Raw genomic sequence first — 12,827 nt, forward strand, 5'->3', positions numbered from 1 at the left:
GATTACGATATGAGTCAAACAAAACATTTGAAAAATTTTTACAAAATATATTTGCTTTATTGCAATTAGTTTTATATTTAAACGTATGAGAATTGGCCTTTTTGATATAATTTGTCTTATATTTTGATATAAAAAGATTTTCGTGCATTTAAAAATATCAGTGGTACTCTACCGTAACGAAATCACATTGTGGCTACAGAATTTAATCTATATAATCTCCCTGAGACACGCAAATACACAAACGCGCACGTATATATATATTTATATAGTATCAAACAAAATAACACAGCTCACAGGTTAAGCTGGTTAGTAGAGATACAAACTGTACTTGATTATATTGTATACTAATGAACATTTTGCTTTCTCTTTGCTAGTGTCGTTGAACGAGTAGAGTAATTCACTTAGCCGATCAATCAGAGACAGAGGAGAGTAAATTTTTCTGCTACATTCGTTGAAAAGCCATTGACTATAAGTTTCTTGATTTGCAATGGACTACAGAGAAATTAAATTTACATATTTATTTTGTAAACCGAACAGTTTACATATTTATTTGTAAACCGAGCGCACAATTAATACTTTAGATTGTATTAAAATCTGTGCGAACATCATTCTATTATTCTTGATAAATGTAATTAATACGCTATTTCAAGATTTCTTTTCTTATTTCATTCTGCCAATTACAACATCTTTTTATTTACAAATTTAATTATTAAATTATAATAAATTAATTATGATGACATACAAAAATCACGCTTTTTGACTCGTTTTATATATTTATTTTGATAATTTTGCCCTAATTTTATTTGTCCAAATTCATTGATTATTTAATTTTACTATAACTTAATTATTTTCTATAATTTTAATATTAATTTAACAAAATATTTTGCATCAGCTGCCTATGAAATAATTAATTCGACGATAACGCATATCCTTCTTTCTTCTTTTTGGCGCAGCATCAGTTACACTTGATTAAAAAATGTTTACAACTATATGACTAACAAAATTAACAACGAGGTTTATACCTAATATTAATTACTCGTCTCGCTGTACACCTCTTTCGCTCACTAGATTTTTTTTACATATTCTAATAAAAATAATGCTCACTCATACTATAAATTTCGTCTCTCTTGCCTCCTTTTTCATTAAATTTTATAAATATAAAGTAACATATTTAAGAATATATCACAATAATTCCTCCCGCTTTCTTGTAGATGCTAAATATGCTAATAAATGATTTTTCGCGATAAATAACACAATAATATTTTTTAAAAATGGTGTAAAAACAGTTAAAACTACATTGTTATCTGAAAGTCTCTTCGTTTCTATTTTCGCAAGTTTCTATCTAATTTAGATAAATCACTGTATTGAAGAAAAATATATCATTTTTCAATTAACACGCGACAGTGTTGAACACTTTCACAAAATATACAAAAGAAAAACGAAAAAATTTAAAAATTATAACAGGAGACTGTTTTTTGGCCGGCGCAAGATTCGTTTACGTTGTGGTAAAAGGATAATTTGGGCAGAGTGGCAGGACCAGATCGTCCATATTTGGTAGAACGACTAGTTTCTCGAACTCCCTGAGCAACTTATTCTCGATCCAATTGCTCACGTATACAATGTTGACAGTCCTTTCGCCGAGAGTTGGTTGCACAGTGAGAGCGATCTTCGGCTTTGATTTGAAACCATACCAGAGCCGGTCAGAGGGCGGCGGAGGGATATTTAGTAAGAGACAGCCCTCGATGCCGGACACGTTAACCATAAAACGGATCTCCGTGTTAGAAACACCCTCCATCGCCCTCCGTATGTATGACAATTCTGTAGCCTGTGATAGAAAAAATGAATTCGTTTAATTATTAAGTGGCTATAACTTGTTTCCGCAATTATTAATAATAACAGATCAATAGACTATTTGAACATAATTAAGTGTTACTTACGTGTCGGAAATATTTATTGGCTGTAAGTTTGTCGACCATACTAAGAAACTTCTTACCAGAAGATTGTACTGGTCTATAATATGAGGAGATTTATGAATTTGTCTACAACCTTATTGTATATACTTTTATATTTTTTTAATTTATAAGATAAACAAATTTATATTTAAGAAAACACATATGTTGTGTCAATTGAATACAATTGTAATATAAAAAAAATTTAAATATCAATAGCATTTAAAAAGCAAGATCGATACGACAAATTGAAACCACGATTTAAATTAGAAAATTACTTACGTGGTTTCTTTAGATGCGACACTCGATGCGATGCTTCCTATATCTTCATCTTCGGTGGACGTCTCTGGACTATCTTCTACATCACTATCGAATATTGGTGATCTAGTAGGAACAGACTTCTCGTCAACAATATCACTGGGAACACTACTCGCACGTGTTAGCTTCATTAAATTCAACTTTGTCTCTACAGTCATCGTTATGCTGCCTTTATAAGTAATGTTCAAATCAAACCAGAGACCTCGCTCGTCAAGTGCGGGCTTAGAGACATTATGAATTATCGGAGCGTCTTGTCCGATTACTATTTCTGTTACATGGAGACTCTCCATGAAGTATGGAAGTTTTATGTTAGATAGTTTACGTTGTATTCTATCTTGAATAAGATTAATAGCTTCTGGACAACTATGCATATCGAACAATATCCGTCCCAAAAGACAATTTGCCCAAAGGACATCGCTCTCCCTTGGAGAACCCTCAGGATCCACCTGAAAGAGGTAATCGCTTGATTAGGATTATAAAGATTCTAAAATTAACTTGATCATCATATTACTTACGTTCAGGTACTTGTTCATATAGGTACTGTAAGTGACTTCGGGAGACGTCTCTAGTGACTTTGTTTCTGCCATATCCAATTGTGCAGAGATTGTATTTACGCTGGATACAGAATCATTTATGGAACAAATTGAATGTCGTTTTTTTGAAAAAGACGCCGCTGATACCAATCTACGAAACCTGAAAAATTCTTCACTGAGATCTTAATAATTAAAGCAAGCAAAGCTCTAAGTAATACTTTGATAATTAGAAAATTTAATTAGAATTTTTATTATATTTAAATTGATTTGAGAGGCATTTTAGAAGAAATGTTACCAGTCTTCCTTCTCTCGGTCGGCACGTGCAAACACATAAAGTTTACACTTGCTAGTCTCTTCGTTGTCACGGCAATCCTCGTAAATACTCCTAATGGACTTGGATTGTGAAAAATCATCGTCATCTTCATCATCATCAATCTTGAATTCATCCTCCTCATTATCTTTAAAATATTCCAATCTAGAGTCTTCATCCTCACTTTTGGTTTCTTCACCGAAAGTACTTTCATTGACTTCCTGACTGACTCCTTCTGCTTGGACAATTTTCTTTTCATCCTCGAGGGTTTCCTTTCCGAGATCTGTCCAGTCGTTCAGACTTGTGCTATTTACCAGTGCTCCTTGGTCCATCGTGATACAAATAGGATATTTCTTACTCCATCTCCTGTACGTAAAAAATATTTTTATTTTATTTGTGTATACTATAAAAATATGAAATAATTATGTATGGCATAATCATACCTCGTCCGAGTGAGTCCTTCTGGTAGCAACTCTATTTTTGCACCATTAAGATTGTACTCGCGTTTTCTAGTAAACTTATATTTTCGTTTTGGCTCATCCCAAACTGCTCTCTTTGGTACTTTCATTCTGGTCTCCGAAACGCGCAGCATTCCACCTTCTAGACTGAAGAAAACCGACTTTGTACGTGCTACATGATAATTGTGAGGATCGTACGTATATGGCAATTCGTTTAACCATCCTTCGTATCTTTCTTGGACTGCATGCTCCTCTGCTGCCGGTATTTCCAGTACTACATGTGCAGATTCTTTATTTAACGGCGTCTGTAAAATTTCTTTGATCCTCTGCACCAGCTTGTACATCACTATCGTGACGAAGACTCCCATAGAAAAACCAATCAAGTGGGCAGGCAATGGAATGAGATAGCAGAAAGCAAGCATAAGAACCAGCAGCGCAGCTAACTGTTTTGTCAATTGTTGAAAGACATAATCTTTTATATGGAAGAGAAACGTACTGAATTTTACTTCTTTTGTTTGTACGTATCCATCCGACTGATTAAAAAAATTGCATGTGATATCATTTTCCTTGTCCTCGACGTGAAAATCATCTTGTGATTCAAAAGGAAGTGGTTCAGGAACAAGATCTGAGAACTCAGCGGCTTCTACACCACTTTCCACACTGTCGTCTTGAGAGTTTCTCGTTTTCAGGCCAGTTCTTACCTGTGAGAAACCTACAAATCTCGAGGTATTACCCTTATTACGAGCAAGTTCCTTTTCTTGCTTGTCGTTAATGTTCTCATCAGTCGGAGTGATATCTCCCAGAGTCTCTTCTGAGTCGCTAACACTGGAATTATCCTTATTACGTTTTCTCTTCTTCCTGTCGCTCTTCATCTCAGAAATCTTCTCCTCAAAAGTTTTCGTGATCTTTCCCTTAATTTCGGACAGTACTTTCCATGGATCTGAAGATCGAGAGGTACCTTCCAACGCGTTATCCTCAATGGACCGTTTCTCTGCGTCATTTTCCAATCCTTGGCCATTCACGCTGCTCTTGGAGGGGCTCGACGGTATCTTCTTATCAAACTCAGGCGTAAGACGCTTTTCATCATCAGAGGAACTCGGATAGAGCTCTTCCAATTCGTCGTCATTGGCTCGGTAGTGGATTACTGGCACTGATGTGGTAATCGGTTTGCCTGAAAAAATATAAGAGTTAATTGAGCACACGAGGCAAAAGATATGGATTACTACACTGATTTTTTACACTTTTACTATATTTTATTTATATACTTCCATATTATCAAAAAATGTAAATATGAAGAATATATAAGCTTTTCCAACCTTTTCCTACCTTTTATCATTCCCAGGGTGATTTTTCCTGGACTGTATTTACTACCCATCGCTACTCGGCTCGAGCAACAGCAGCCGTCGTATCAAGAGCTTATTGATATTGACATTGATGCTCCGATCTGGAGAGATAACAGAATCTTGACCGTTTGTTCACAAAACGATCGTCTGAAGCCACGGTGTCATGCTAAGCGCTTAAGTTTGCGTCACGGTGCATCGGGTACTGTTGTTCTTGAAACGATTAATAATAATAACAATAATTAATGCTTCGACACTCGACACATCTGACATTTTCCAAGGACTCAACAACGCTCGTGCGCTTCGCGCTGCAGCTTCGAAACCAATGCGCAACGGCCAACTACAGTCTGTTCTATACAGTCTACACAAAAAGCTCATACATATAGGGCAGACCCAAGTTTCCCCAAGTGTTATCTTATCCTTGTTGTTCATTCAATGTTAAACGAAGATAAGACGATACACAGGGATACTAACTTGGGTGATATTTCCGAACGCAGCACAGTACTTAGGGCCACGTTATAGCGTGCGACAAACCAGCCAATTGGCGTGAGAGTTGAAACTCAGACAAGGACTCACTTTGATACTCTCTTTCTTAGGTCTTATCAAAAATATTTCATAACCTAACGCTGCAGAATTGGACCATCTCAAGAGGTTGTATCGGCACGATCCGAGTATACTACCGAAGTTTAGGTAGTCTTCAACTGTTTTCACTGTGATTCGTGACTATAGGTAAGTATTGCTGGAGCACAGTGAACTCCATGTCTGTAAATGCTAAATATAGTTAAATACGGAGTGCTCCTTGCACCCTTCACTGTTGTCTCTTACTCGTTGTTCTTGGTGTACGTTGCGTCCCAACGTGACAACAAATCTGATTCCTGTTAATTTCAGAATAGTGCTGACGGATTCATTCATGAATAGCATAGGAGAGGCATGCAACGATCTGAAGCGACAATACGACATCTGTTTTCACACATGGTTCTCTGAGAAATTCTTGAAAGGTGATACGAGTGACAGCACATGCTCGCACTTATTCAAAATGTATCAACAGTGTGTCAAGGTAATTAAAGCAGGATTCTATCTTTAGGAAATCTGCAAGCATATAACGCATGAAAGGAGGAGAGAGAGCGAGGGGGTAAAAAGAGCGAGGGTGCAACATGGAGGATTGCAGTGAGTTGAAACAGAAGTACGACGCCTGTTTCAACAGTTGGTTCTCTGAAAAGTTTTTAAAAGGGGATACCAATGATTCAATGTGCGCTTCTTTGCTTAAAGTCTATAAAGATTGTGTAGCGGTAAGTCTTAAGAAGCTCTCCCTTCTCATAGGTCAGATTATGATTATTTCAAAAAATATTTTCATATTCTCACAAAAAGCTAATAATGTTAATAACTCTACGCTCTCGTGTTTTAGAAAGCCATGAAGGAGCACCATATTGAATTAAAAGAGATGGAAACAAATTATTTGGAAACCGAGAAAGAGAAAAAGCCACATAGTTGACGAAAAAATATTCACACATTCATTTTTCAATCCTGCATAGTTTTTTTACAAGTCGGCGATGCAAACAGTGCAACTTTATCATTCCTATTTTTTATTGTGAAATAATATTATTAACAAAGATCAATTGAATATATGTATCTTAAACAGTTTAGTTTATGTTATTAACTAGTCACTGTGCTGCTGCCAAATATTCTACACACTTGTAACATTAACATCGAAATGTTGTATTCAGGGTACTTTTTCCTCAGTTGGCCCGAAATATACGTCATTTTTGTGAATTTTTTTTCGGGAAAACGAATGAATATGGAACATTAAAAGTTTTTGTACTTTATTTATCATACTTTGAAGTATATTGAAAAAAATTTTTCAGTTAATTTAATGCATATGCAGCGGCGGGATAAGGGGAAACGGCAACCTGTGCGAAAAAAAGTGTCTTCGTGGCGGAAGTCCTGCAGGTCGTAAAAATCATCTGAAAAACAAAAAAAAACATTTTTCAGTTCAGAACAAATGTCATTCTGGATTAGACTAGAATAAATTAAATCGAACAAAAATTCACAAAATGGCGGCTATTAAAAAAAAAAGTTCATTTTTTGTCAAAATTGTTGTAAATTAATATTTAACATTTTTATAATCGAGTTAAATATTTGTATTTATTCAAACCAAGAAACGTGAAACAGTCCAGGGCAGAACAGAATCAGAATGATGAAGAAAGAACAAAAGAACAGATAATAATTGAACATCAAAACTTCGTTAAGCGCTATTTATATTAAACGCATACTTCTTCCAGCGCTTACAATCACGACAACTCACTAGATTACTAATATTACCAACAAAAATTTTTGATACTTTTTTGTCTATAAAAAATTAAATATTGCATATATCAATACGATTCTAGTCTACTCCGTGCACAGACTTGTTTTGTATATGTAAAAAAAAAATAATGGAGGTGATTCGTTAAAAATTGCGTGAGTTAGAACTTCCGTCAGGTCGAAAAACGTGGTTTTCGGGAAAACGCGTTTAAAGTTTCAAGTATAATTTTCGTTGATATAAATGCTTAAATTTGAATACTTACAGCTAGTCAGCTATTCCAGGACCATACAGAATATCCTCCATTTCTTCAAAATTCTGCAATGTTTCTAAAGTTTCGTTGCAACGGACCATTTTTTTTCGGCGCCGGTCCGGACCCGACTTGCTTAGGAGCTCATAACTTTTTAACCATTAAGAATTTCACTTTGAAATTTTTACACGTTATTCTACACATGTAGAGCTATCGATTTATGCAATAAAAAAATCGATTTTTTTTTACCCAACTGAGGAAAAAGTACCCTTCAAAGAGAAACTATGTACATATAATGTATCTGTGCACTGTGTAAATGTATATATGTATATGTCATATTTAACAGCAAATTTAACTAGTGTAATTCTAGCAATTTATTACAATTTTGATTTTTTTTTCTTAAAGAATCACATTTTATAGAGACAAAACTAAACAGAAAAAAGAATAACATTAATTGTTGTAAATGTCACTGTGCAACATAGAAATAAATAATTTAGAAATGAAGCTAGTAAATAAAAAAATTTTCCTTTATATATTTTTTCAAAGAAAGAAAAAAAGTACATTTACGCAAAGAGAAAAGTAGAATAAATGTATTCAACCATGGCACTAAATTGTTATTTGTTTTCGTACCATTCAAATCTTAATATTATTAATACATTTGTTATATTTAAAGTTATACATTATTTTAAAATATAATTATACTAGAAACAGTTGTACAAATATTGATTAAATGCTCATCCCCTTGTGATTGTGAATATAAATATTTTAATAAGGGAATGTACACATTTATTTCGATAAGTGGTACGTGTAAACTAATTATAAAAATACCCATTTGAATTCTGTAACATTTATTAATCACTTTTAGATTCTGAATCAGACGAAGATGGAGTACTCTCTATAGGTTCCTCTGCATCGCTTTCATCCGACTGATCTCGTTTCGCCTTTTTCATTGTTTTCTTTCCAGTATCTTCTATTGGCCTCTTCTCAATCTTTTTCTTTTTACCCTTCTCTTCCTCGCTTTCATCGTCGTCGGATTCTGCCTTCTTTTCAGATCTCTTACTTTCATTGCTGCTACTATCGTCATCACTAATGTACTCTTTGCTCTTGAAACCGGAACCAGACATTTGTTTGCTAGGCGAATCCTTTTTCGTTTCCTTCTTTTTCTCTGGCTTCTTTTCTTTAGTTTTTTCTTTACCGCCCCCGCTCGCTTGATATTCTTTCATCGACGCCGTATAATCTTTTTTAGCTTTGGCTGCCTTTGCTTCCCATTCAGACTTGTCTTTGAGCTCTCGCCACAACTCACCTCCCTTTTTCGCGATTTCTGTTATAGACATTCCTGGATTGTCCGCCTTAATACTGTCGCGCGTGCTATTTAACCACAACATGAATGCCGTTGGAGGTCTCTTTGGCTTGTTTGCATCTTTCTCCTTCTTCGGTTTCCTCTGCTTTCGCGGCTTCTCCGATACGGTTTTTGCTGACTTCGACTTCTTTTCTTTTTTTTCTTTCTTCTCTTTCTTGTCTTTCTTGTCCTTTTTGTGACTAGCCCCAGAGGCATCTGAATCTTCGCTATCAGAGCTATTGGGATTGCTGTCGTATTCCTCGGCAACATCGCTTTCATCTTGATTCGGATTGAAGTCCTCATCGGTCGAGCCTTCCTCAGAGTCTTGATTTTCCTCACCATCGCGTTCCTGTGCTTCTGCCTTGACTCGTGCCAAATAGGCGTCCGGTTCGTCCTCTTGATCGCTATCACCAAAGTCTTCGTCGTATTTGGGCTTGTCACTCTTACCACGGTTCTTGACACGCAATTTCTTCAACGTGATGAAGTCAAATAATTTACCATATTCCTCTTTTTCAATGCTGCTAAACGTGTGTACCACACCGCTCGTAAGTTCGATCTCGAAGTCAAAAGACCTAGTTGATCCGCCACCGCGCGCGAAGTTCAATGAAGCTATCTCTTCGAAACGGATATGTATTGGAGGTTTGTGTACATAAATAAAACCTCGCTCGAGAGGATATAGATATCCTGCTGCAGCTTTGAAAGAACAGCTAATAGCAGGTGTCCCGGTATGACCAGTGAAATGTCCAGGGCCAGTTAATTTTCGATTGATAATTACCTTCATTACCTATAAACATATAATTTCACATTAAAATAAAAATACAGAAACTGGAAAGCTTTTTTTTACTTACCTTGCCCAGCACTTCATATGTTGGTCCCGATAATTCTTTAGTCAGTTTATCTTCATACTTTTCCTTTAATTCCTTTTCGGTAAATGGCAACTCGATGGAAGTCTCTTCTTCTTGATTGAATAAGAGTACTAGATAATGATATCGCGTTTGACCTTGCTTTATGGGAGGATCCAAGCTCACAACAAAGAACATTTGACGATTATCCTTGTGTGGAAGTAAGAAGAGTCTCAATACAGTGGACATAGGTATTTTATAATCAAAGGTTTTGCCGTGCAGTTGAAAGAAGGTCTGGAAGATCTTAATGTCATAACGACCACGTGGCGTTAAACAGTGAATTTCCCTGAATATGGCAATCGCATCGCCACTTACACTGATTACAGATGCCTTATCCATCACCTGTTGTAATCAAGACATAAATTATTCTTCTGTTATTAAGTCTGTAAATATATTCATAAGTGCATCTAAAAAGTTGTCTAAATCTTTTTTCACCTGCTGATGGAATGCCTCGACAGGATCTTGATCAGCACTATCACTAACAGGAATGTGAAATCTCATCTCCATCAAGCTGACCGGAGCGTCATCGTTTTGATGAAGTTCCAATGTTACCTCATTCTTTCCTGTATTACACTGTGATACATCATGCAAAGGTATCTCGAAAGCAGTATGATGACCAACATCAAAACTCAAGACTGATCCGCGAAACTTTGCAGTACCCCAGTTCCAACCTTTTAAACTCAGCTCCTTTTCCAACATATCTTTCTTGTAATTGGTACCAAAGAACTTTGCAATCTTTTCTTGTTCAGATTCTTTAAAGCCTTTGAAGCGATGCAAAGCACCATTTTTTAAAAAGAGCCGAAGACCCCAGGTTCCAATAAATTTTTGGTAGTTTGCCATCTCTATATCAGAAGCTGAAATCTGTTCGACTTTCCCAGTCTTTTGATTCTTAAAGATTATGTGCTGATCAGTCAACTTCAACCTGCCTGGTGTCTGTAAAACAATTATTATTAATAAGATAATAATAAATATAAGATTTGATATAATAAATATATATTATATAAATCAATTAAGAAAAATAATCTTATTTTCAGTTAAAGCAGATCTTGGTGCTTAACATTCATATGTAAATTTTTGCAAATATATTTTAACTGAAATATTAAGAACTCAAATTAGATTAATCATTAATTTAATAATAATGATAAAAAATAAGCATCTTAAAAAAAACCTACAAAAAAGATGATTAATATTTCAGCTTCAGTTTGTGTTTCAAGTCTTGATAAACTAAATTGATGCACAATTTATGAAATTGGAAAATATGTTTGCATATATATATATATATTTGTGTGTATGTGCGAGTGTCTCGTCATATAAATATTATCAAGATTTGCTTTGACTAACAATAGCAGATTGTTTCTTTTAGTTAATTTACTTTTATTGGTGTAATTTATATTTATAATTGTATATATTGTTCATTTTCTTCTTAATTAGCTTTCATTATTGATTACATTTTTTCTTATTATAAAAATGTAAAATGAGCACAAGCATAGCATGGCAGATGTGCACAATGATCTGCCATGCCACAGGTCCTGGGTTCGATTTCTAGTAAAAATCAAAATATTCATGCTTGTGTCTCCTCTCGGAAAAGGCTGACAATCTTCCGAGAGTATTCTTGCCCATAGAAACACCTCTCGAAAAAATTCGCTATTTGGAACCGGCATTAAAAACTGTAGGTCCCCCATGGCTTGTAGCAACTGAATAACCAACGTGCGCACCACAAGCACATGAGAGAGGTGTAACACAGGCCAGAGCCTTAACGTACGAAAAAGAAAATGTAAAATCAATCATTCGTATTATTTTTAATAAAGCTACAATCGAAACTGATTAAATACTGACGAATTTCATGTAACTCGAAAACAATTTGCCTTTACGTGGCAACTCAGAACGGATAAAAAAGGTGTTTAGCTCATCAGATCAAGAATCAATTACGCGATATTGTTTAATTGCTTTAAAAGCGGTTAAGAATTCTTACCATTGTGCCCTTAACCTCAGCGAAAATGTCTGGATACTCGAGGAAATCCATCTTGAATAATCAGCTAAGACCGCCAAGACTGTCTTTGGTCGACTATTCCAACAAAAATGTTAGGTTAAGCCTTAAACACAAAATGTTGTGATATGTTGGTTCAGAACATAGAATAAATAGGACATGTGCTGCCACCACCAAATTACGAACTGTGAAGCTATATCCACACAACTTGCATAACTGCGTACATAAAGAAAATTATCCAATCGCATTTCCCTTATAGAGATGCACGTAAAATGTGATTAGATAATTTTCATTATGCATTCCGTTTATGCGGTTATGCAAGTTTGTGTGGATATAGCTTTAAGCCCAAGACACAATGCGAGGGAATAGCGATAGCGATAAGTTTCAACCTATCAAAAATGTATATTCCGGTGTATTCGATTTCTGATAAATTAAAACTTATCGCTATCGCTATTCCCTCGCATTGTGTCTTGGGTTTTACGAACACAAAACGTAGTACTTAAGAGCAATAAACTTAAACCAAAAAAAATATGGCGGATGGAGTAGCATGAAAAAACGTAGCCAATTAATATGCGATTGGCTGTCTAATGGATATTTTTGAAGTTGCACCGTTTCTCTATTAACTCTTTGTTAGCCAATCGTGCGATGATCTTTCTTACTAGAGTCATTAGAGTCTAGATCTAAAATTTTTATTGGATGATCTAAAAGAATACACTAATAACAGCGAGCTAATAACAAACTCACTCAACTGTTGAGTCCGCTGAACGAGGCCATTGGGTGTATTCGGTATGTACAACTTCTCACTGAGCGCTCAGTGAGCTCTTGTATTTAACTCCTTTTACAACGAGCACTTGATACGCGTATTAATACTATTAATTAGTAATTTTCTATTAAATAATCTTAATTTCAGTAATGTATTTAAAGAATAATGTATTAAATTAGTAAAATATGCATCAAAATAATTAATTACATTTACATATCATGTATATGTTTACACATAACGCTAAAATTAAGATAATTCAATAGAAAGTTATACTAGTTAGTACCCGTATCAATTGCACGATGTAAACTAGGCCTTTGTTTAGTTTATATTTTTAGATCTAACGGAATATGTCAATCACATGCAAGAGTTCACTAAGCAT

The 12,827-nt window shown here is 35.0% G+C and overlaps 3 protein-coding genes across 4 annotated transcripts; 1 reads left to right on the forward strand and 2 right to left on the reverse strand.

Annotated features, from left to right (window-relative positions):
• Positions 1-1,482: 1,482 nt before the first annotated feature.
• LOC108777957 (testis-expressed sequence 2 protein) lies at positions 1,483-5,103 on the reverse strand. The gene is made up of 7 exons (XM_018544977.1): positions 4,895-5,103; positions 3,554-4,739; positions 3,096-3,476; positions 2,783-2,960; positions 2,232-2,713; positions 1,938-2,010; positions 1,483-1,825 (listed from the first exon to the last, which is right to left on the reverse strand). The coding sequence occupies exons 1-7, from the start codon at positions 4,941-4,943 to the stop codon at positions 1,496-1,498; spliced, it is 2,679 nt and encodes an 892-aa protein (XP_018400479.1). The 5' UTR covers positions 4,944-5,103; the 3' UTR covers positions 1,483-1,495.
• A 138-nt stretch (positions 5,104-5,241) lies between these two features.
• LOC108777962 (TP53-regulated inhibitor of apoptosis 1) lies at positions 5,242-6,987 on the forward strand. Of its 2 annotated transcripts, none has more exons than XM_018544984.1 (3): positions 5,242-5,637; positions 5,797-5,965; positions 6,314-6,987. In XM_018544984.1, exons 2-3 carry the CDS (start codon positions 5,819-5,821, stop codon positions 6,398-6,400), a joined length of 234 nt encoding a protein of 77 aa, XP_018400486.1. In that variant the 5' UTR covers positions 5,242-5,637; positions 5,797-5,818; the 3' UTR covers positions 6,401-6,987. The 2 variants fall into 2 exon arrangements, with proteins under 2 accessions (XP_018400486.1, XP_018400487.1); XM_018544985.1 differs by lacking the exon at positions 5,242-5,637 and adding an exon at positions 5,993-6,197 and having other exon boundaries at positions 5,841-5,906.
• Positions 6,988-8,226: 1,239 nt separating this feature from the next.
• Positions 8,227-11,880, reverse strand: Ssrp (structure specific recognition protein). The gene is made up of 4 exons (XM_018544913.1): positions 11,671-11,880; positions 10,134-10,631; positions 9,645-10,040; positions 8,227-9,580 (listed from the first exon to the last, which is right to left on the reverse strand). The coding sequence occupies exons 1-4, from the start codon at positions 11,719-11,721 to the stop codon at positions 8,309-8,311; spliced, it is 2,217 nt and encodes a 738-aa protein (XP_018400415.1). The 5' UTR covers positions 11,722-11,880; the 3' UTR covers positions 8,227-8,308.
• Positions 11,881-12,827: the final 947 nt, after the last annotated feature.

This window comes from Cyphomyrmex costatus, unplaced genomic scaffold (genome assembly GCF_001594065.2).
Source record: "Cyphomyrmex costatus isolate MS0001 unplaced genomic scaffold, Ccosl1.0 scaffold474, whole genome shotgun sequence".
NCBI lineage: Eukaryota > Metazoa > Arthropoda > Insecta > Hymenoptera > Formicidae > Cyphomyrmex > Cyphomyrmex costatus.